At 37.1% G+C, this 26,067-nt stretch overlaps 1 protein-coding gene and 1 non-coding gene across 3 annotated transcripts in view; both read right to left on the bottom strand.

The window, feature by feature from the left end:
- Window positions 1-26,067, bottom strand: part of FCHSD2 (FCH and double SH3 domains 2) — a 307,059-nt gene that overhangs the window by 128,241 nt on the left and 152,751 nt on the right. For both annotated transcript variants that reach the window (XM_064576965.1, XM_064576964.1), the window contains exons 6-8: window positions 15,050-15,183; window positions 11,266-11,320; window positions 10,275-10,403 (exon numbers count right to left, since the gene is read on the bottom strand). In XM_064576965.1, coding sequence (XP_064433035.1) covers window positions 10,275-10,403; window positions 11,266-11,320; window positions 15,050-15,183 — 318 coding nt within the window. The remainder of the gene's footprint in view (window positions 1-10,274; window positions 10,404-11,265; window positions 11,321-15,049; window positions 15,184-26,067) is intronic.
- On the bottom strand, window positions 15,509-15,612 carry LOC123858089 (U6 spliceosomal RNA). Its single transcript, XR_006794047.1, has one exon. It is a non-coding gene; the product is annotated as a U6 spliceosomal RNA (small nuclear RNA).

Genomic DNA, 26,067 nt, shown 5'->3' with positions numbered 1-26,067 from the left:
GATTGAGCCCCATGTAGGACTCTTGCTCAGTGGGGAGTATGCTTTTCCCTCTCCTGCCCCTCCCCCTGCTCGTGTTCTCTCTCTCTCTCTCTCCAATAAATAAATAAAAATCTTTTAAAAAATCCCTGTCAAAATACTAACAGCATTTTTCACAGAACTAGAATAAACAATCCTAAAATTTGTATGGAACCACAAAAGGCCACAATAGCCTAAGTAGTCTTGAAAAAGAACAAAACTGAAGTACTATAATCCCAGATCTCAAGATATACTACCAAGCTGTAGTAATCAAAACAATATGGTACTGGCACAAAAAAAGACACAGAGATCAAAGGAACAGAATAGAAAATCTAGAAATAAACCCATGATTAATTAATCAATTAATCTTTGACAAAGGAGGCAAGAATATGCAATGGGAAAAAGTCTCTTTAATAAATGGCACAGGGGAGGGGCGCCTGGGTGACTCAGTCGTTAAGCGTCTGCCTTCGGCTCAGGTCATGATCCCGGGGTCCTGGGATGGAGCCCCGCATTGGGCTCCCTGCTCAGGAAGAAGCCTGCTTCTCCCTCTCCCACTCCCCCTGCTTGTGTTCCCTCTTTCGCTGTGTCTCTCTCTGTCAAATAAATAAATACAATCTTTAAAAAATAAAAAATAAAAATAAATGGCACAGGGGAAACTGGACAGCAGCATACAAAAGAATGAAATTGGACCACTTTCTTACACAAAATATACACAAAAATCATCTCAAAATGTATTTAAGACCTAAATGTGAGACAGAAAACCATAAAAATCCTAGAAGAGCACAGGCAGTAACTTCTCTGCTATCATCAGGAGCAACATTTTTCTAGATATGTCTCCTGAGGCAAGGAAACAAAAACAAAAATAAACTATTCGGAGTACATCAAAATAAAAAGCTTCTGCACAGCAAAGGAAACAGTCAACAAAACTAAAAGACAACCTACTGAATAGGAGGAGATATTTGCAAATGGTATATCTGATAAAGGGTCAGTAAACAAAACATATAAAGAACTTCTACAACTCAACACAAAAACCCCAAATAATCCAATTTAAAGATGGGCAAAGACATGAACACTTTGCCAAAGAAGACATACAGATGGCCAACAGACACATGAAAAGATGCTCAATATCACTAATTATCAGGGAAATACAAATCAAAACCACAATGAGATAATCACTTCACCTGTCAGAATGGCTAATATCAAAAACACAAGAAACAACAAGTGTTGGTGAGGATGTGGAAGAAAAGGAACCCTCATTTACTGTTGGTGGGAATGCAAACTGGTGTAGCCACTGTGGAAAACAGTGTGAAGGTTCCTCAAAAAATTAAAAATAGAATTACCATATGATCCTTTAATTCCACTACTTGGTATTTACCCAAAGAATACGAAAACACTAATTTGAAGAGATATATGCACCCTTATGTTTGTTGCAGCATTATTTAAAATAGTCAAATTATGGAAGCAGCCCAAGTGTCCACTGATAGATAGATGTGGTATATATACACAGTGGAATATTACTCAGCCATAAAAAGAATGAAATATTGCCATTTGCAACAACATGGATAATGTGAAATGAAGTAAGTCAGGGAAAGACAAATACCATATAATTTCACTCATATGAAGAATTTAAGAAACAAAACAAACAGAAAAAAAGAGACAAACCAAAAAACAAACTCGTAACTATAGAGAACAAACTGATGGTTACCAGAGGGGAGATAAAGAGAATTAAGATACACTTATGATGAGCACTGAGTAATGTATAGAATTGCTGAATCATTATATTGTACATCTGAAACTAATATAACACTACATGCTAATGATACTGGAATTAAAAAGAAAAAAAGGAAATGGTTAAAATGGAAAATTTTATGTTATGTGCATTTTTACCAAAATAATTCTTAAAAAGTTGGTTTTTTGCTTTCCCCAAAAGATCTCAGAACAAGACAAGGATGTCCACTCTTACCACTTTTATTCACCATTGTACTAAGGATCCTAGCCAACAGAATAAGACAAGAAATAAAAAGATTTCTAGATTAGAAAGACAGAAATGGGGGTGCCTGGGTGGCTCAGCTGGATAAGCAACTGCCCACGGCTCAGGTCATGGTCCCAGGGTGTTGGGATCAAGTCCTGCATTGGACACTCTGCTCAGTGGGGAGTCTGCTTTTCCCTCTCCCTTTGTCTCTCCCCAGCTTGTGATCTTTCTCTCTAATAAATAAATAAAAGCTTTAAGAAAAAAGACAAATAAACTGTGACATGATCATGGTCATTTAAAATTGTAAAGAATCCACAAAAAAAAGCTACTAGAACTAATAAGTGAATTTAGGAAGACTGCAGGATACAAGGTCAAGTAGCAGATTGCATTTGCCAAAAAAACAGCCACAGCAATACTTCTGGTGCCACCTCTTCTTCCATAACTTTGCCACACCACACTAAGAAGCAGAATCTATCCCATCAACCCCTCGATCTTGGGTTGAACCTTGTAACTGCTTCGATGAATGGAATGCAGAAAAGAGATTGTATGACCCTTGAGACTATTTCATAAAAGGCAATATTGCCTGGCCAGCCTCCCTCCCCTCCTCATATAATTTGTCTTTGGAACCCAACAATGAGAAGAAGCCCAGGCGACACAGAGAAGCCAAGTGCAGAAACTCCAGCTGACAGCCCCAGCAGAGTCTCAGCCAACAGGGAGCATCAAGCACTAAACATGGGAGAAAGTACACACTCAGAAGAATTTAGCTACTAGCCTTTAAGCTGCTCTAGCTAATGGGGAGTGGTACAGAGACAAGTTATCCCCACTAAGCCCCGTCCAAAGTACAGATTCACGAGAAAAATAAATACTTGTGTTGTTTTTAAGCCACTAAGCTTTACAGTAATCTTTATGCAGAGTAACCCAGTAACTGCCTAAGTCAATATATGAAAATCAATTGTATTTCTATATACTAATAAAAGAATTGAAAGATGAAATGAAAACATAATGGTTACAGTAACACTGACATATTCAGGAATAAATTTAACAAAGTAAATATAGGACTGCTGAGGGAGGGAGAATTGTAAGATGATCCCAACAACCCTTCCCCTTATATAATCTGAGTATGGGGATAATTTATGAATGATGCAATATTATTCCTATGATTATGTTATGTTATATGGCAAAAGAGAGATTATCTGGCAGGCCTAATTTCATCACAAGAGCCCTTTAAAAGCAGAGAATTTTCTCTGGTTAGTAGCAAAAAGAAAGTCAGAGATCGAACACATGAAAAGGAGTCTACATGCTGGTTGGGAGATAAAGGGAGTCATGTGGAACGGACCTGAGAGCAACCTCTAGGAGCTGAGAGTGACTCTCAGCCTACAGCCAGCAAGAAAAAAAAGGACTTAAGTCAACAACCTGAATGACCCTGGGAGTAGATTCTCTCAGAGTCTCCAGAGAAAAACCCAGTCCAGACAAAATCAAAATTAAGGTTCTGCCTTTGTAAGATCCTAAACAGAGGACCCAGCTGAGCCCACCTGGACTTTTAAACTACAAAACTGTGAAACAGTACATGGAGATAGTTTACAGTCTTTAAGTTTGGGTTGATTTGTTACATAGTGATAGAAACTAAATATAACTGCAAAGGAACAAGTGAGAAGTTTTGGGGGATGGAAATATTCTATATATTATGATTATGACAACGATTACATGGGTGTATACATCTGTCAAAACTCAACCAACTATATAGTTAAAATAGATGCATTTTATTTTATATTAATTATACCTTAATAAAGTTGACTTTAAAAGAGCTGGTTTACGTTTTCTCCTTTTGCCTCTTGTCACCTTATATACTACTCCCACAAGTAGTTTTATGTATTCTCTGCTTTAGTACCCCTCATTTATTGTTGATTGTCCAGCCCAAGACATTCAAATAAGCCCTCAAGCCCGAGTATTCAATTGTCACTGGAGGGTGTGAGCAGTAGACTATCATCACCTGATTCACATTTTTAAAACATTACTTTGAAAAAGTCTAGCAAGGAGATCACCTAGGTACAGCTTAGAATTCTGTAAGAAATTTACTAGTTGGAAAATACTATCTTAGAACAGTTGTTTCCAAATCGTATTTCAAGGAGCCCCAGTATTCAGTATAATACCTCAGGAACCAAAAGTAAGTAGAAGATGACATACATGGGTATGGGCAATGGGGAAAACACACAAAGGGAAAACAGCCTCACAAGTTTTAACCAAACAGCCTCCTTTCATCTGCTTTATATATAAGGATTCCATGCAGGAGTTCGTAGCCATTGTTCAAATGCTAAAAATATTTTTAAATTACTGCTTTGTAATTCTGGGCAATTGGTTAAAATGGAAAATTTTATGTTATGTGCATTTTTACCAAAATAATTCTTAAAAAGTTGGTTTTTTGCTTTCCCCAAAAGATCTCAGAACAAGACAAGGATGTCCACTCTTACCACTTTTATTCACCATTGTACTAAGGATCCTAGCCAACAGAATAAGATATAATAATTCTGTGTATGTTTATAGATCTCACTGTTAACAACTATTTACCACAATAGAACTATAAACCAAAAAAAAAAAACTAAATAAACTTCAGAGCCCTGCTATCCAATAGAACTTTCTGTGATGATGGAAATATTCTGTATCTGTACTATTCAATATGGTGACGACTAGCCACATGAGGCTTTAGAGCACGTGAAATGTGGGTATTACGACTGCGTAACAGAATTTAAGATTCTATTTATTTTTAACTATTTTATTTTATTTTTTTTATTTTTAAAGATTTTATTTATTTATTTGACACAGAGAGAGAGAGAGCGAGAGCAGGAACACAAGCAGGGGGAGTGGGAGAGGGAGAAGCAGGCTTCCCACTGATCAGTGGGCCCGATGTGGGGCTCGATCCCAGCACCCTGGGATCATGACCCGAGCCGAAGGCAGATGCTTAACGACCGAGCCACCCAGGCGCCCCTATTTTTAACTATTTTAAACAGCCACATGTACCTAGGGACTACCATACTGTACAGGGCAGCTTTAGAGCTCTGGAGGACAGAATGAAGCAGTTGTCACCTGAAACCAAGGAAACAAAGAGTTGCCTCCAGCTGAGAAAATTTCAGCCACTAATGTAAAGGCAAACGATGGATAATCATAAGGGTAAATAACATACAGATTTGGGACTGATACAATATTAATAAAAATTGGGCCAAATGATTACTCTTTCTAAGAAGAGGGTGTACAGAAAGAGGATGCAAAGTAAGAGAAGCAGAGAGCTGAGCTTCAGATTTGGGGACTTCCATGATAATTTGTTAAGTGAACAAACTTTATTGGGTGAAAGAGAAGTACAACAGCTAGAGAGTTATGTGGCAGGGAAACCAAAAGAGCTATGACTTAAAAAAAAATGAGTTCCATGTCCACATGTGAATGAGGAAAACTTCTGAAATAATTAGTGGTTAGCTGCAAAAACCATAAAAATAAGGGAGCTGGATACCAATAATGATTTTCTTCTCATTTAACCAAAACAAGTATCTGCAAAAGATATGCCATATTATCATATTTTCTAGATTTCTTTCACATAGAAAGATGTTTAACTTTTATTACTTTGCCCAATTATCAGTTAGTCCAGATACATTTAGCTTCCACTGAAGACAATAAATATTTCTCTAGAAATAAGGTCGTAGTATTATTAAACTTTTCAAATTCTCATTAGTTGGACATTTCTTCCCTTTTCTACTTTGATGCACTGTGCTTCATCTTTCCTCAGCGAAACCATTAAGAAAATACTACACGAGCTTATAAAAATATCAGTTTACATATTGTACAAGAATATGTTGCAAAAGAAGGAGTTTTGAGGAAAAAACTACCTTACTTCCCAGCAGCCAGTAGAACTGCTTTCTACAGATGTGCTAAAATCAGTAGTCTGGTTTCCATGGCCTCACAATAGCTTTTTTGTTTTGTTTTAGTGTGGAGTTCAAAAAGGCCTGCCTTCAAAAACTAATGATGTAATGTATGGTGATTAACATAACATAATAAAATTTTTTTTAAATGCCTGCCTGATGATAGACAGCGTGGTGTATTTAGTATCTGCTTTAATGAGTACTGGCATAAGGAACACAAAATATTCCTTGGGGAACCTGCCTAAATATTGGTATTTAGGTACTGACATGATCTTACTCTTTATAATAACTAGAACAGGGGAGAATTCGTAATTTTCAGTTATTAATTTTATTTTACAGTTCTCTCAGAATTTACGATATTCACAGTAGGCTACTACTAATTATACTCATCTATACTATCAAGAAGATTGGAATGCAATGTAGAAAAGAACAGTGTGATATGTAGTAAAGAACACAAGCTGTGAAGTCATAAAGACTTTAAGTCCTAATACATACATATTCACTGAACCTCACTGAGGCTCTGCAATCTGATTTGTAAAACAGGGATAATGATATTTAGCTCAAAAGATGTTATGAAAACTAAATGAACGTAGGTATTTTTTTTATTTTATTTTTTTAAAGATTTTATTTATTTATTTGACAGAGAGAGACACAGCGAGAGAGGGAACATAAGCAGGGGGAGTGGGAGAGGGAGAAGCAGGCTTCCTGCCGAGCATGTGGGACTCGATCCCAGAATCCTGGGATCATGACCTGAGCCGAAGGCAGATGCTTAACGACTGAGCCACCCAGGCACCCCTGAACGTAGGTATTTAAAGTATCTAGACAGAGCACCTGGCCATGCTGGACACCCAACAGTTACTTCGCTCTCCCCCTCGGGCATTTAAGGTCTCTTCTACACTCTTTTTTTTCTTCTAAACCTTTTAACCTAAGAATACAATGTCCAAGAAATATAAGAAGAAAATAGAATAATCAGTTGTTTTGATCGTGAAAAGGCAGGAGAGAACGAGATATCCAAAACCAAGGTGAAAGGATCATCTTTAGACAGAAGGAACAACTCTGCTGTTGCGGTTCCTTGGAGGAATCCTGAACACACATGAAGGCAGGTAATGGGAAAATAATGGAGTTCCCTTTTAATGGCTTGTATTTTCTCTGTAAATTAGGAAGAAAAACCACTTGCTAAGTGTGAAAGAGAAGAGATAAATTTGAGGTTTGAGATGGAAAAAAGTTGAAGAAAGTGTTAAAAATATTAGGGAGTTAACCAGGGAAATGTCCAAATGGACCCAATGCTCAGGGTCCATTTGAGACTGGTTCCACATTAATTTATGAACATGAATGTGTTCTGTCTGTTGAAAGATTGTCTTCAGTAGTACTTGGCTACTTGGATGCAGGTACAAAGAAAGAGGTTATCTGGGTTCATCTTGAGTTGGAATTTCATTTCATTTCATTTCAAGGCCAGAGTGTTATTTAAATAATGAACTATGAACTCTAACCAGGATAAAGAAAAAAATTATAAAGGATAATATGCCTAAAGTGATTAGGATAATGCCAGAGTAATATTAAGCAATGAAAAAAAAAAGATAGCTGTTAATATTACTTATAATGGTCCTCTAGCAGTAATTTCATTATTCTAATTTGTAATCATTTCTATGTAATTCTCTCTCTTCCACCAAACTGAGCTCTTTGAAGATAGAGTGTCTTACTCATCTTTGCTTCTTCCCAAAGTGTAGTCCAGTACCTACAACACTGTAAGTGACTATTAAATGCTTATGATTTAATCAATGAATCAAACCTCCTGCTTCAAAACTATTCATAGAATTTGTTTAAAAAGATCCTAGCTAGGGCATTATAACCTTAACAACAATTCAGAAAAGAAGACTTTTCTAAGAAAGGCACGGAAGGGCCACTGTCAATTCAATGACAGAAACTCACTAAGTAGCTAACAATATGATTGATGACAGTTTTCCAATACTGCAGACTACAGAATTAACATGAGGAAGAAAATGAATTCACACACACACACAACATGAAAACTGAGAATACATCTGTCTATTTTTAAGGGACAAAAGAGGACTCCTGCTTCTCTTCTGTTTTATCATTCTAGTACCTTATAATGTCTCATGAAATGAGTAATCTGAAGCATAACCTACCCATGCTGATCAAGTATCTGCATTAGGATTTCAAAGCAAAGTTCAAAGATATATAATCTGACAGCTGGCCAGGCCCATTAACTTCCTCTTTGTTTTGGGCAGAAGGTACACCCCCGAAATAATACTGTACCTTTCCCAGTTTGTCAAAGGCCATAGGGTTTTAAGAAAGAGGTCTTTTTCGCTATGGATTCAATTTAAAAAACAAAGATTTCATTTAGCTGCTGCTTCAACTAATATGTTCATTTTAAAGTATTTAAAGGGGAAATATATAGTCAACAGCTTTGATTTAATAGTGGACAGTATACAGGGAATCACAACTTTTTTTTTTATTCTTATGTTAATCCGCATACATTACATCATTAGTTTTAGATGAAGTGTTCCATGATTCATTGTTTGTGCATAACACCCAGTGCTCCATGCAGAATGTGCCCTCCTCAATACCCACCACCAGGCTAACCCATCCTCCCATCCCCCTCCCCTCTAGAACCCTCAGTTTGTTTTTCAGAGTCCATCGTCTCTCATGGTTCGTCTGCCCCTCCGATTTCCCCCGCTTCATTCTTCCCCTCCCGCTACCTTCTTCTTCTTCTTTTTTTTTCTTAACATATATTGCATTATTTGTTTCAGAGGTACAGATCTGAGATTCAACAGTCTTGCACCATTCACAGCGCTTGCCAGAGCACATACCCTCCCCAGTCAGGGAATCACAACTTTAAGTGCAAACTGTATTGAATATCTTCTTTAATGAATGGGTTGTCTAAGACTGATTATACATAAATATTTCCCTAGAGAAAGCATGTTATAATGGGAGGTCAAGTCTCTTGTTGGTTCTTGTAAATCTGAAGCATTATGTAATACCTAATAAGATACTAAAATGCCTAAACCTCTAGGTCCACCATTTCATGAGGAAATGTATACAGAGCTCTCATCTGGGATGTCAAAACATCTTACCGCCTATGTTCTAACCAGAACTCCGAACAGGATAGAAGTTAGGAAAAGGAGAGTTCAGGCAATGAACAAAGAGGAAATTTCCGAAAAAATTTTGCAACTGGATACTTCTTAGCCCACTCTGACTCTTTCTATCACTCCTGTTTTTCTCTGAGGGTAGCAGGTAACATCCTGTCCACTTTAAAGGAAAGAACTTATAGTTTCTAGACAGAGTTTATCTCTTTCCAGAGCCACTGTAGAAAAAAAGAACACCCACTCCTGTTACATCCCCATTCTCAAAGCTTATGATTTGCAAAGCAAGCAATTCAATTAATGTGTTTTTTTGGTTTTTTTTTAAGATTTTATTTATTTATTTGAGACAGAGAGAATGAGAGACAGAGAGCATGAGAGGGAGGAGGGTCAGAGGGAGAAGCAGACTCCCCGCCGAGCAGGGAGCCCGAAGCGGGACTCGATCCCGGGACTCCACGATCATGACCTGAGCCGAAGGCAGTCGCTTAACCAACTGAGCCACCCAGGCGCCCCAATTAATGTGTTAGAACATTAACACATTATATTGTGTTAATCTTCTAATCTAAGAACAATATATTTGAGACGGATGAAAATATAAGAGAAAGACAGAATAATCAAATGTTTGGGTCCTTAAGAAGACAGGAGAAAATGAGATACACTCTATGTAGAAATTGTATACCAGCAACAGGGGTCTGGCAGTAGATTAAAAAGGTTTTCTTCTCCACCCCTTTTCTTTTACTTCAGTGAAAGGTAAAAAAAACCATATACATGTATAAACAGGGAAAGACCAAATTGAGTTTGAGTACACAAGAAAGTGTAATACAAATCTATCTACATTTCAGAGCAGATACCTAGGGTAGAGACATTTTCATATAACTACTAGACATTTTCCCTTCTTCTCATGGGTGCTTCAAAATCATAAAACATTAACATACACATTTACCTATTAATTAAAGATAAAATTACAAAATTTTAAAAAATCTAAGCTTTAAAAAATAATCTTATTTTTATCATATATTAATAACCATTATACAGTAAATATCTGCCACTGCTAGAAACTAATACAGTTAGTCTCTTTACTGTGATTTGGCTTTAAATACTTTCTTACATTAAAAATTAATTCAGAATTACCAGAAAGACAGGGTACCCAAACAATATCAAGTATAGTTTAATGAACTGCAAAGAATTGCTATTCTACTGACTCGATCCTATCTACCTCAACTCATGAGTTGTTTTTGTCTTTAATGAAACAAATAACCACAGATATTAAGGCTGTATTACCTTCATAATGTTAACTAAATCTGTTTGATAGTAGCGATCCTGGTGTGCATTTGCTGCTGCTAATGTAAGAAGATAATCATTTCTTGCGTGGGTAGCTTTAGAATTACATTCAGATCGCCGGGCTTTTAACTAAAACACAGTAAAAGAGGAAAAAAAATCAATGCAAACTGACATTGCACTGTAAGATATATGAGGTTACCATTCTTAGCTGGCAATTAATGGCTCCCCAATAAGACTAAAGGTAACCATGTAGAGAAATATTCATTTGCATATAAAACTATTCAACTATGAGGAATTAAATAAACAATGATTAGAACTGTTACACGTGGTGAGAGTGTTTTCACACGTTTGTTATTTACACTCAACATATTTCCAAAGCTTTTCAAAATACTTCAAAGTATTCTGCTCATTTTATTCAGATGGGAAAATAAAGGTTCCCAAATTAAGTTAAGTACGTTCTCTTCAAAGACATGGGTAAATCTGTTGGAGTTAGAAAATCTTTTTAAAAAAATCAGCATTCCTCATGTGCCAAAAGAACGGTGTGCTAGTTGGGATCCTGGCAGCCAAAGGCAGGTCACTAAACTTACTTAGGTATTCTACAGCTCAAGGGTCTGACAGGAAAATCTCACTTGGATCTGGCCCAGAGTATCTGCTCAAGGGTATAAATCTGAATGAAACAGATTTTGTAGATTTTCTAAAGCCCGTGGACCAAGTCTCTTGGACTAGGAGTTATGGATAACAGGCTACCAAAACAGATAAGGTATAGAAACCTATCTCTGAAGCAATCTTGAGAAGCAAGCAGTGTCCAAAGTGCTGACATCTAGGCGGAAAACTCCCATGAACTGGGAAGGAAACTTCTTCCCTAAGTTACTGACTTTAAAATGCTTCTCTAAATTAGGTGGAAATAATTGACTTAAACCCTCAAAAAACCCAATTCTCTTCTAATAAGCTAAGGTTTCTCAATTGTGAAATACAGTTTTCAAAAACTCACCTTTACACTTGCTTTCTGTAAACTGATTCTTGATTGAAAAAGACTAAGTTTAGATCTATAATAAAGCAGAAAATACAGCATGTTTAATACAGTTATCAAATTATATTAAATTTATTAAGTATTATAATTCCATATTTTTATTTTTATTATTTTTTTAAAAGATTTTATTTATTTATTTGAGACAGAGAGAATGAGAGAGACAGAGAGCCCATGAGAGGGGGGAGGGTCAGGGGGAGAAGCAGACTCCCCGCCGAGCAGGGAGCCCGATGCGGGACTCGATCCCGTGACTCCAGGATCATGACCTGAGCCGAAGGCAGTCGCTTAACCAACTGAGCCACCCAGGCGCCCTATAATTCCATATTTTTAAAACAGTGACGCTTTTCCACAATGCTATTCCAAAAGAGAACTAAAAAATGGAAGGCCAGGAGCAATGATTATTTTCCCTTATTTATTCTACAGGAAGAATATTGTAATGAACAGGAAATATTGGGATATTTAATAAAAATATCCTGAATGACAAAAATACAACTTGACAAATATACTGGTATCTCATAATAAACAAAAGTCATCAAACTATAGGTTATTCCCAGTATCATACAATTACACACACTTCAGTTCCTACAAGAAAGCTTAAAGAAAACCAGAGAGATAACCAATCTATGGAGGCAAAAATTAGCAGGTTTTCAGGGCTGTGTGCGATAGGCTGTAACAACACCTGCAAAGCAACCTACAGTATGATATTACCAGGCTCTTCAAAGTCCTTAATTCCATTATTTCTCCCATTAAACGTCCTTCTTGTTTGGGTGCCAGCCTGTGCTCCCTCCACTCTTAACACAGTACTTGGAACACAGTGAGAAAGTCCCTAGGCTCTCTGCCCTATATGATTTTGTTCAATTTAATTGTCTCCCATTCTGATGTCCTTATTTTCCTCAATCCCTTTCAGTTTGGGAGGGAAACATAATCTAACAATCAATAGTAAAAATATGCTGGTTTTACCCAAACAGCTAGAGATAACCAGAAGGAGAAAGTCAACAGACGAACAGTAAGGAATAACAACACTCCCACGACCAGTGATTTTTGAAGCTGCAATGTTTGTCTTGACTGCAGTGTCATGGTGATTGCCAGGGGAGAATTCAGTGCATGTGCTGGAAGCTACGCCATAATACCAAGTAAAGTTGCAGACCCTTTGGGAATGAAAGGTGGAGCAAGCCAGTCTCTGCACAGCACATGTGAGGAGGATAGCAAAAGCAGCCTATCATCTTTCTAACAAAAGAGAAACATTCAGGGACGTACACGTATGCATCCAAACTACTTCTCCCCTGTTAAAAAAAAAAAAATTGGGTCCAAAATACTCCTGTTATTTTCTACCTTGCCATATTTGAATTTCCTGGGGTTTTGTCTGTTTTTATTAATCAGAAAAGGCCACAAACTTTAAAATTTGAGAGAGCCTGTTCAAATTTAAAAAGATTGTTTGGGGGTATTCTCAATTCTCCTTTTCCTTGCAGTCATTATCCAAATAGTCTGAGGTGCACCTAGATTTTCCAATATAAGGTTTTAAGTTTTTGGTTTCCGTTTCATTTGCTAATCCTCATATAATTCTTGTGTGGTACTTAAGAAGGTATTAGTAACAGGTAAAATAATAGAGTTCCTATGCTCAAAGATTATGATCTACAACATATAAGATATATACAAATAGTGAATTGTACCACACACTCCTCCTCATCATCTACTTCCAAATGTTAACGCTCCTTGGGGTCCCAAACTCAATTTCTCATCTTACATATGATTTCATCCCTATAACTATCAATCTGATAGGCAATCAACCCCCAAAGCAAGATCTTCAGGCCCAGATTCTCATCTGAGCGTTAGATACATGACTCCCTACCAAATCTATTCACTTCAATGTCCCACAGGCTCTTCAGAACCTACATATCCAAAATGGAACCCATCCTTCCTTTCAAGATATCCCTCTTCCTTTTTACACTCTCTTAATATGCATATCTCACTATCAAATCATCTATCAAAACTATACACAGTCCAGTCTTTACCTACCCTTCCTGAGCTTCCTTCTCATGTCCTTCAAGACTCTGTCCAAACATCACTTCTTCTATAAAGGTTTCCTTCTCATTAGGCAAAATTAATTTATTTTCTATGCTTACAAAGCAGTGTTTTCATACAACTACAGTAAACATATTAGTTACTACGTGAGTGACTTCAGGCACTTAATTTGAGTTTACTGTAAATAAATAATCATAAAGTTACTTTTAAACACATTTGCCTTTAATTCTAGGCTTTAAATTTCTTGAAGATGCAAAGCTTATCTTACTCATCTCTGTACTCACAGTACCCAATATAAAGTAATTATTCAACAAACATTTAGAAAGTGAATGAAGATAAAGTGGCATTTCTTACTCTGTAGTTGAATGAATTTTCCAGAAAAGTTACACACTGAAATAAAATGTCTAATTTGCTGTAACCCCTTTGAATCTGGGCCATATTAGAAGGCAGTGTTTTGCGATGAGCATCTGTGAATTAGACCCTGTCAAATCCACACTTCTTTGGAACAGCCTTGGAATTGTCCTCATTTTCACTCTGTGTGCCTTGGCTAACATACGTATTTATATATGCTCTTACAGATCTGTCAACTCTCTGTTCTAGAATCCCTGAAAGTTTTAAAAAACAAATTCCCCTAAAAACCATCATGACAGGACATTCCTATTAGAGATCACCTAATCTAAAATCTTCAGATCTTATTGGAAAGATGGGTTCACTGACTCTATGAAAGTATGAGAAACATTTGTATCCTCACAAAAATAAAATAATAAAGACAATAAACTAAATTAGGGAAATATTAAGTATGTTTTCCAGTAATGTTAAGTATTTTAGGAGTATTCATCTACCAGTCCTTGGTACTAAATAAACTTTGGAGGAAACCCTAAATTTTGCTTAGCTTCCTGTAGATAAAAACGTATTAGAAAGACCGCCTCCCCTAACTGGTTGTTAGTCTGTACAAGTGTTCATAACCTTTCTGATTTCATGACTAGGAGTTCAGAGTCAGTTTTCTAACAGGCCTCTTTAGAGTCTCATTCTATGGCACAGGTTTATTTTTTCTCAAAAACTTCTTATCTTTCCTCAACTTGTCATAGCAAAAATCTGTACTGCTCACTTTATATCTCTTTTTATTACCAACTGCCAGTTCCTTCTATTCCTAATTATTCTCAAAATAAAGGGTTTATGATTCACATGTACTGAATGTAAAATTCACAGAGTTGCTAAAGCATACATTTAAAAGGTATATATATTAGAATTTCACACAAGAGAGAAACTGTGCCTGGGGCAGGATTTCTATACTGAGGTCAGTGCTCTTATTTATTTGAGATGTCCAAGGTGGTTTCAGTGGCATGCTGAGGGTCAGGGATTTCCAATAACAACTGATTTAGTGTCTAACATGAAAAAAATGAGGCTCTTAAACCCGGATACTCAGACACCATAGCAACTTCAACCAGCTTTTGCTAAGCTTTCAATACAATGTTCATTTGTCCTTTTTCCTTTTCAAAATTCAATTTAATGTGAAAACTGATTGAATATTCTCATTTTGCTGTATTAATTTAAATGAGATCAGCCAATATAAAAAAAAAATTTGAAAGTATGTAACATTTATAGGTCAGATGAAACCAATATAACCTAAGAATGAGTCTATGCCCTATATTAACAGAAAACAAAGTACTGGCAAAAATAACATCTATTTGCATAATTACTTTTTCAGAAAAGCTAAAACACATACTTTGCTTCGATGTCAGCTTTCTCTCGTACTGCATGAGCCATCTGTTCAGTCTCAAAGTACTTCTTTTTGCCTTTAGCTAAATCTTTCACAGTCTCTTGTAATTCAGTTTGGATCTTTGTCAACTGGTCCACACACTGTAAAATACAAAGTGCAATTATTATAATATTAGTTTTCACGCTTACCGAAAATGAATTTGTCCTAAGGACTATGCACTATGCCCTCAGGACGGAAACCCAGGAGAAAAATCAGCACTTTTAGTCTCCTTCAAGTTGCAAATTAAAATCCAGTGAACAGCTGGTACTCCCATCTCAAGAAACGTATTGAATAGTGTCCCAGTTTGCTTAACAACTCTGCTTTGAGAAATAACCTCAGTACTGCTAAAGACTGACATTAAGGTAAGGATGAGAAGAGCAACAATGAAAATGCTTTTATTTTTGGAGATATCATGGCAATAAAGGCAAAAGAACAAAGCAATTCTGTATTTCTTCATACTCTTTGGGCAGGGGCCATGCTAATCTTCTCTGTAACATTCCAATTTTAGGGAGCGCCTGGGTGGCTCAGTCGTTAAGTGTCTGCCTTCAGCTCAGGTCATGATCCCAGGGTCCTGGGATGGAGCCCCAGGTTGGGCTCCCTGCTCCGCGGGAAGGCTGCTTCTCCCTCTCCCACTCCCCCTGCTTGTGTTCCCTCTTCACTGTGTCTCTCTCTGTCAAATAAGTAAATAAAATCTTTAAAAAAAAACAACAACAAAAAAAACAACGTTCCAATTTTAGTATATGTACCGCCAAAGCAAGCACTCTTCAAAATCTTAATAAAGTCTCTAAACTGACGGTGCAAAGGGTACTGAAGAATCCTGCTCTGGGAAAGAAGGAGTGTAATCTGACAAATCGGCGTAAGTCCAAGATGAAGGAGAGAAGCAAGAAACCTGGGTACCACATCACAATTACTACTCAAAATTACTGCCAACTCAATTCTTTGGATACATATACACACTCTGGGAGAAGGGACAGACGTAATTAACTCAAAGAAATGTTTAATCAATAAATTCTTATAACACATTGGGGCCAAAGTAACATTGCTTCAGAACTCTTCTGGATAACCAAAGGGGAAACACTTTTCCCAGTTTGCAACAAACCACTGCAAAGTTTAACCAACCTGAGGCCAACTCAGGGAAGCCTTCACTGAAAAACTTCTGAGCCTGAAAGAGAGTTTGGTGGAGACTGACAAAAGCTCAGCAAAGCAGGAGGAGACACTGGTGAGGAACTATTATGACAGGCTGAACAGCGTGGAGTAGAGCAAGGATGTTGGAATAGCAAGGATAAAGCACAAATAAACTTACACATGTGACATACAGGCTGGAGTTTCCCAGAAATTGTTAAGTGGTAATAAAAACCCGGAAGCTTCCCTATGAGCATATTTATTGAGCACTTAACAAGTGTCAGGCTATAAATAAAGGGTTAAAAAAACTTTCACCTCTTTCTCCTCTGCATGAAAACTGGACCCTTGCTTAACTTTCTAGGTCTGTGTTTCAACAGAAACCTGATAAAGACACAATGTCAATCAACTGTGTTATTTGGCAACACTGGGTATGAACCCTGATAGGTAAACTGCATCAATTTGGAAGAAAATACAAATGCACAATAAATATCTGATGGAAAAGTCTTGGCCTCGGGCTTCTAAGTATGGTAATTCCTATATCTGGACATGTCCTTTGCAGAGACTTTGGAAGCTCTGGTGTAATAAATAAATAAGTTGTAATAAAAGCTTTTAGTCTCCTTTAGGGCCTATGGCTACCCCTGTACATAGGAATCTCATTCTCTTACCCCAGACCTTTCACTTAAGGAACAAAACAGAGTAATTGTGGTTGGTCATGCAGACTGAGGCATATACTGGTGGGAGAACTGATTATACTAGTGCTGGATGCCACCCTGCTTGTTAACTGTGTTCCCTGTTTTAATGTCCTTCTAAGTAAGCCTCATGCCACGTATGGCCTAGGATAATCATGACAGTTTCAACATTTTATTATACTTAAGAAGACTCCCTATGGGCATGCAAGCCAGAATGCGTAAGTTTAGTACTTTATAAATATTATCACATTTACTCCTCCAAATGACTCTGGTAAAAGTATTCATATTAGTCCCATTTTAAGATGAGGAAATATAGGGCGCCTAGGTGGCTCAGTTGGTTGAGTGTCTGACTCTTGATTTTGGCTTGGGTTGTGATCTTGGGGTCATGGGATTGAGCCCTGCATCAGGCTCTGTACTCAGCACGGAGTCTACCTGGGATTCTCTCTCCTTCTGTCCCTCCCCCAGCTTGTGCACACGCATGCTCTCTCTCTCTCTCAAATAAATAAATAAAATCTTTTTTAAAAAGATGAGGAGGGGTGCCCAGGTGGCTCAGTCATTAAGCGTCTGCCTTCGGCTCAGGTCACGATCCCAGGGTCCTGGGATGGAGTCCCAGGTTGGGCTCCCTGCTCCGTGGGAAGGCTGCTTCTCCCTCTCCCACTCCCCCTGCTTGTGTTCCCTCTCTCACTGTGTCTCTCTCTGTCAAATAAATAAACAAAATCTTAAAAAAAAAAAAAAAAAGATTAGGAAATAGACTTACAGAGGTTAAATAATTCATCCACAGTCATACAGTAAGAAAGTGATGATATCATTTACCTTGTAACCCACTATCACATACCCCAGTTTTGTGACAACCATGTTTTTAAAGTCTTTATATAGAGATACTTTAAAATAGTAAGCTTTTTTAAAAATTGACATGTAATCCACATACCACAAAATTCACCCTTTTAAAGTTTACGATTCAGTGGTTTTTAGTATATTCATAAGGTTGTACAACCATCACCACTATCTAATTCCAGAACATTTTCATCACCCGAAAAGAAAACCCCATACCAATTAGCAGTCACTCTCCATATTCCCCTATTCCTAGTCCCCAGAAACCACTAATCTACTTTCTGTCTCTATGAATTTCCTGCATTTCATATCCATGGAATTATATAATATCTGGCCTTATATGTCCCAAGTCTTTCACTTAGCATAATGTATTCAGGGTTTATCTATGTTGTATCATGTATTCTTCATTTTTTTTTGTGGCTGAATAAGATTTCACTGTATAGATATACTAAAATGGTAAGCTTTAATCTTGCAGAAAAATCTTCCTTTCTCTTTAATTTTAATAGTCTTTAACATAAACAAACCTTTTTTTTGGATCATGACCCAAGCTGAAGGCAGACACTTAACGACTGAGCCACCCAGGCGCCCATAAACAAACCTCTTATTTAAAAAATAATACCATGAGGGGTGCCTGGCTGGCTCAGTCAGTAGGGCAAGTGGCTCTTAATCTTGGGGTCATAAGCTCAGGCCCCACACTGGGCAGAGAGATTACTTAAAAGAATAAAAATAAAAAATAAAAAAATAATAATACCATGACAACCTGACACTCCCACAGAAAACTGTGAAACATCCCGATAATGCCATGTTTGCGGGTTTGGAGAGCTTAGAAAGTGTTCCATGGCTTCAATGAGATATTAAGAACCAAAAACTGGGGCATGGTCTGAAAAATGCAACTATGTTTAATAGGAAAATGAGATGGATTACTTGTTTTGTTTTAATTTTATTTTATTTAAATTCAATTAGTTAACATATAATATATTATTAGTTTCAGAGATGGATTATTTAAAAGAGGAGCCAGCGGGCGCCTGGGTGGCTCAGTCGTTAAGCGTCTGCCTTCGGCTCAGGTCATGATCCCACAGTCCTGGGATCGAGTCCCACATCAGGCTTCCCGCTCTGCGGGAAGCCTGCTTCTCCCTCTCCTACTCCCCCTGCTTGTGTTCCTGCTCTCGCTATGTCTCTCTCTGTTAAATAAATAAAATCCTTAAAAAAAAAAAAAAAAAAAACAATAAAAGAGGAGCCAGGTGTAAGGTTTCTATAACTAAAATGTTCATATAAAACAACAGAGCTTGGCCTCAGAAAAACTAAACAATGAAGAGAAACCCAAGAATCCCATGGTGATTACATGCACTAAAAGGGTCTGAAAATGAATGTTTTGAGAGGAAATTAAACACAGTAGGTCAAAGCTTTTCCTGGGGATGCAAACCATGTAGCTAGGATCTCAGTATATTCACACAAAGTGAACACCATAGGTACGTGACAACATATGGGCATATCAGAGGAATGTTGAAAAAGAAAAGTAAAGCTGGTGGCATCACAATTCCGGACTTCAAGCTCTATTACAAAGCTGTAATCATCAAGACAGTTAAGGTACTGGCACAAAAACCGACACATAGATCAATGGAACAGAACAGAGAGCCCAGAAATGGACCCTCAACTCTATGGTCAACTAATCTTCAACAAAGCAGGAAAGAATGTCCAGTGGATAAAAGACAGTCTCTTCAACAAATGGTGTTGGGAAAATTGGACAGCCACATGCAGAAGAATGAAACTGGACCACTTCCTTACACCACACACAAAAATAGACTGAAAATGGTTGAAAGACCTCAATGTGAGACAGGAGTCCATCAAAATCCTAGAGGAGAACACAGGCAGCAACCTCTTCGACCTCAGCCGCAGCAACTTCTTCCTAGAAACATCGCCAAAGGCAAGGGAAGCAAGGGCAAAAATGAACTATTGGGACTTCATCAAGATAAAAAGCTTTTGCACAATAAAGGAAACAGTCAACAAAACCAAAAGACAACCGACAGAATGGGAGAAGATATTTGCAAATGACATATCAGATAAAGGGCTAGTATCCAAAATCTATAAAGAACTTATCAAACTCAACACCCAAAGAACAAATAATCCAATCAAGAAATGGGCAGAAGACATGAACAGACATTTCTGCAAAGAAGACATCCAAATGGCCAACAGACACATGAAAAAGGGCTCAACATCGCTCAGCATCAGGGAAATCCAAATCAAAACCTCAATGAGATACCACCTCACACCAGTCAGAATGGCTAAAATTAACACGTCAGGAAACAACAGATGCTGGCAAGGATGCAGAGAAAGGGGAACCCTCCTACACTGCTGGGGGGAATGCAAGCTGGTGCAGCCACTCTGGAAAACCGTATGGAGGTTCCTCAAAAAGTTGAAAATAGAGCTACCCTATGACCCAAAAATTGTACTACTGGGTATTTACCCCAAAGATACAAATGTAGGGATCCGAAGGGGCACGTGCACCCCGATGTTTATAGCAGCAATGTCCACAATAGCCAAGCGATGGAAAGAGCCAAGATGTCCATCAACAGATGAATGGATAAAGAAGATTTTGTGTATATATATACACAATGGAATATTATGCAGCCATCAAAAAACCGAAATCTTGCCATTTGCAACGACGTGGATGGAACTAGAGGGTATTATGCTAAGCAAAATAAGTCAATCAGAGAAAGACAAGTATCATATGATCTCACTGATATGAGGAATTCTTAATCTTAGGAAACAAACTGAGGGTTGCTGGAGTGGTGGGGGTGGGAGGGATGGGGTGCCTGGGTGATAGACATTGGAGAGGGTATGTGCTATGGTGAGCACCGTGAATTGTGTAAGACTGACGAATCACAGACCTGTACCTCTGAAAAAAATAATACATTATATGTTAAAAAAAGAAAAAAAGGAAGAAGATAGTAGGAAGGGAAAAATGAAGGCGGGGAATCGGAGGGAGAGACGAACCATGAGAGACTATGGACTCTGAGAAACAAATAGGGTTTTAGAGGGGAGGGGAGTGAGGGGTTGGGTTAGCCCAGTGATGGGTATTAAGGAGGGCACGTATTGAATGGAGCAGTGGGTGTTATATGCAAACAATGAATCATGGAACACTACATCAAAAACTAATGATGTAGTATGGTGACTAACATAACATAATAAAATTAAAAAAAAAATGGGCACATGTGTGCACAGACCCACACATAGCCACTCACTCCTTATATCCCTACGCTTTGAAGAATAAGATGTGTTTCTTAGTACTGGGTAACCAAACATCTTACGGAAATTACTTAATTCATTTTCATGCATAAAACACTATTAATTAAATTATTTTTTGCATGTGTGACAATGTCAAGGTGGATCTTATGATAGTTCATATTTTTCTTTTAAAGATTTTATTTATTTATTTATTTGAGAGAGAGGATGAGAGGAGAGAGAGAGCACATGAGAGGGGGGAGGGTCAGACGGAGCAGACTCCCTGCCGAGCAGGGAGCCCGATGCGGGACTCGATCCCGGGACTCCAGGATCATGACCTGAGCCGAAGGCAGTCGCTTAACCAACTGAGCCACCCAGGCGCCCGATAGTTCATATTTTTAAAAGGATTTCTCAAAAATCTCGTCAGAAAACTTAGGGTGATTCTTTTCTTGTTTTTTTTTTCCCTTTATATAAGTTTCTAAGATACTATTCATCAAATAATATTAGATAGATAGCCTATCTATCTAATGCAATAAAGAGATCTCTTGTGATCTATTCTTCCCTACCCTTAAATAAATCCATAACCAATGTTTTCCATCACCCAACTGAACTGTTTCAAGTCAGAGTAATTTGGGTTTTCGTCAAAGGAAAGTGCTCTGCACATAGCAAAATACAGGCATACCTCATTTTATTTCACGTTGTTTTATTGTGCTTTGCGGATATTGCATTTTTTTTTTTTTTTTTTTACAAATTGAAGGTTCAAGACTTCAGTGGAAGAAGTAACTGCAGACGTGGTGGAAATAGCAAAAGAACTAGAATTAGAAGTGGGGCCTGAAGATGTGACTGAACTGCTGTAGCCTCATGATAAAACTTGAATGGATGGGGAGCTGCTTCTTATGGATGAACAAAGTAGTTTCTTGAGATCGAATCTATTCCTGGTGAAGACTGTTGATATGACAACAAAGAATTTAGAATATTACGTCAATTTAGTTGATAAAGCAGTGGCAGGGTTTGAGAGGATTGACTACAATTTTGAAAGAAGTTCTACTGTGGGTAAAATGCTATCAAATAGCATCATATGCGACAGAGAAAGCATCTGTGAAAGAAAGTCAATGGATGCAGCAAACTTCATTGTTGTCTTATTTTAAGAAACTGCCACAGCCACCCCAACCTTCAGCAACCATGACCCTGATCAGTCAGCAGCCATCAACATCAAGGAAAGACCCTCTATCAGCAACAAGATTATGACTCACTGAAAACTCAGATAATGGTTAGCATTTTTTAGCAATAAACTATTTTTAAATTATGGTATGTATATTTCTTTAGACACAGCCACTGCACACTTAATAGCCTACAGTACACAGTGGAAACTAACTTATTTACACTGGGAAACTAAAAAATTCATTTGACTCACTTTATTGCAGTATTTTCTTTATTGCGGTGGTCTGGAATCAAACCCACAATATTTCTGAGGTATGCCTGAACCAAAAATATTTATTAAATAAAAGTCATCAAACTTAATTTGCAAAAAAAAAAAAAAGTTACCTAGGACTTCCTTTCCAACATTTAAAATAAATTTCTCCTGCAGGAATTCAGTTTTCTGGGAGATACTAAGTTATATACTTAAAAAAAAGCTTAATAATGCCTATATATTAAGAAAAGACTCGGTGTGGTATAAGCCCAGCTCTTTCCCAAGAGTTATAAGCACTAAGCACTGATAAACACAGAAATGAATGCATAAGTTTACATTAAGGCTAAGGGGTCATATGAAATGGTGAAAAACAAGGATATTAGAATTCTAGTGAAGAAATTAAAAGTATGATCCCTGAGTATGACACAGATCATGGATAGATAGATATACTTCCCAATAACTTAAGGATAGGAATAAAAGTAAAAGTAACTTGAGCCAATACATTAAAGTTCTACAAACCAGTAGGTTCTCTGACCCAGTAGTCATGTCCTGGAAATTCATCCTAAGACAATAACTTCAAAGAAAAAAAGTTAAAATTTTATTGTAGACTTAAGAGAGGTATGATTTAAAAAAGCAGAATAAATTAAAAATTCATTCAGAAATAAAAAATAATAGAGGTGCCTAGGTGGCTCAATTGGTTAAGCATCCAACTCTTGATCTCAGCTCAGGTCTTGATCTCAGGGTTGTGAGTTAAACATAATAATAATTAAAAAAATAATAATAATAATAAACATAAAGCTTGTATAGAAACATGAACAATTAATTAGGAATTGGGAGAGAATGACAAATATAGGAGATCATAAAAAATTATCAATGTATTAATTACAACTATTACAAAAACAAAGAAGATAAAAGGAGTAAAGGAATTAAGTAGTCTACTAAGGTAAAGAGGTTGTATGTATTTTTCTGTAAAACTATTTAAATATTAAACTTTAAACATTTTTAAAAGATTGCATAGGATTTGGAATTAGGAAGTAGTGTATTCAAGTTCCTGCTCTGTTATTTACTGCTAAGTCTCTTCAACATTTTTTAGCCTCAGTTTTGTCATTTGTAAAATAATATTTACATACCTAACAAGTACATAAGAAAATCAAATGAGACTATAATGAATACATTAACAGTTCACAAACTCTGAAGTGTTATCCAATGTAAATCCCAACTATTTCAAAGGAATGTAAACTCTAGTACATGAGAAAGATATGAACTAAAGTGTTATTAATTAATTTTAAGAATGATGGATGTTGGGTGCCTGGGTGGCTCAGTCAGTGAAGCGTCTGCCTTCAGCTCAGGTCATGTTCCCAGGGTCCTGGGATCGAGTCCCGCATTGGGCTCCCTGCTCAGCTTCTCCTCTGCCTCTCTCTCTGTCTCTCATGAATAAATAAATAAAACCTTAAAAAAAAAATGATGGATGTTAACTGGACTTACTGTGGTGATCATTTTGCAATATAAACAAATATCAAATCATTATATTATACACCCAAAATTAATATAATGTTATGTCAATTATACCTCAGTTAATAAAAATGACAAATGCCTTAGAGTACTGTGGCTCATTTTGTTTTATAAGCAAATGTCAGCATACAGAAAATGATTTAGAAAAAGCTATGATATAATTCTCATTATAATCTACACAATGGTCAGATGCTTTATAATTATAATATGCCTGGATTTATCCCCAAGTATTAGAAAAGAAAACTGTCAAAATAGAGAAAGTTTTTAAAAGAACAAGAACATTAAAAGGTTATAGAGGGAAAACTTTAAGTCAAACTTGGTTGTGATAATGACAGAACAAGTTGTTTCAGACTACCTTCCTCTAGGCTGGAAACTGTAAAAGTTGGACACTGTTAAAAGCTACCAGCACTAAAGAAGAATAATACACATTGGACTTATGGGACTGCGATATCTGGAAGAAGGGAAGCACAGCCAGGTAAGCTCTAAATTTAAGGTGACTTTTTTCCTTAGGTTATTTGTTGAATCAGGTTACAAAGAAAAAGGCATTCTTACTAGACTGGGGATACAGAGGCTGGAGTTTAAGGATGCTGAAAGAGTAGAAACTTGAGAGGCTAAGATCTGGAAAGAAGGGTACTATAGAGAAGCAAGCCCAAAGATCTGTATGCAATTTCCCGGAGTCATCGGTTGACTTCTAAATGGCATGTATGGGTGAAACCCCCAAGAAATCCAATAAAAAACAGTAGCCGAAAGGCTAATGAGCTGAGCAGTTACCAGAGGATTAGAGCAGCTACATGACGTTGAGAAGACAAAGGTTGGAGCCATGTCTTGTCAAAGTAGAAGGGTTTTGGTAGGCACCCTACACTTTCAGTTAAAATCCTGGCAATAAGGACAAAGGTGAAATAGACCAGCCCTAAGAAAGGTTAAAACCAGACCCTAACAGGATCAAGGTGAGATGACAGTATTCTATCTGCCTGCAGAAAACTTAACTCTTTGGAAATAAAAAATGTCTTCCAGAGTCTCTACAATTTCTATCCACAATGTCCAGCATTGTGAGGCATACTAAAACAGTTGACCCCAATAACCAAAAACCAAGAAAAACAGTAAACCATAAAAAGAGGCCTCCAGTGATTCAGACAGTTGAATCATGAAACAGATTAGGAGTAACATATAAGAGGGTAAAAGAAAAACATGTGGAGCTGCACCAGAAACAAAGAATCTATTTTTTAAAATATTTATTTATTTTTGAGAGAGAGAGAGAGAGAACTAAAGAGAGTGAGCAAGAGCACAAGTCAGGGGGAGGGGCCAAGGGAGAAGCAGACTCCCCACTGAGCAGAGAGCCTGATGCGGGCTCGATCCCAGGACTTCGGGATCATGACCTGAGCCAAAGGCAGATGCTTAACCGACTGAGCCACCCAGGGACCCCACAGAATCTACTTCTAAAAACTCAATTAAAAACTCTAGAACTGAAAAATACATTGAGATTCCAAAAGATGTTTTAAAAACACATTAGAAATAGCAAAACAGAGTATTAATTAACTGCAAGGTACTGGTAGAAAATATTCAGACTCAAGTACAGAAAGAAGTAAGGAAACAACCAAAGTATTGATCAATGCAAAAATGTATAAAAAATGTAGCATATACCCATAATGGAATAGTATTTGACCTTAAAAAAAAGAATGAAATCCTACCATATACAACAACACAGATTAATCTGCAAGAAATTACACTAAGTGAAATAAACCAGTCACAAAGGGACAAATACTGCATGATTCTACTTACATGAAATATCAAACTCATGAAAGCAAAGAATAGAATTGTGGTCAGCAGGGGCTGGAGGAAGAGGAAAGAGAGAAATGCTAACCTACCAAAATTTCAGATACACAGAATGAGTAAGTTCAAGATTAGCTGTATAATACTATGGGCTGTAGATAACAATACTGTATTGTACACTTAAAAATTGGTTAAAGGGGTAAATTTCATGTCAACTGCTTTTATCACACTAAAGTTAAAAAAAAAAGAAGAAATGAAAAATATAAGATTAATTCAAAAGGCGGCAAAAAAAATGGGGGGCAGGTTAGAGAAGCAAAGGAAAAAGAATCGATGGTCTATTTATCCTATGGAGTCAATCTGTTGTAAAGCTTGGAGGTACAATCGGAGAAACCAACTGTAGCGGTTACTTATTTTTGCTTGCTCTGTCT

The sequence above is a fragment of the Mirounga angustirostris genome, unplaced genomic scaffold (genome assembly GCF_029215605.1).
Source record: "Mirounga angustirostris isolate CCGP_5_RB_7025 unplaced genomic scaffold, mMirAng1.0.hap1 SCAF_13, whole genome shotgun sequence".
NCBI lineage: Eukaryota > Metazoa > Chordata > Mammalia > Carnivora > Phocidae > Mirounga > Mirounga angustirostris.
This window is presented reverse-complemented; position numbering and strand designations above follow the sequence as displayed.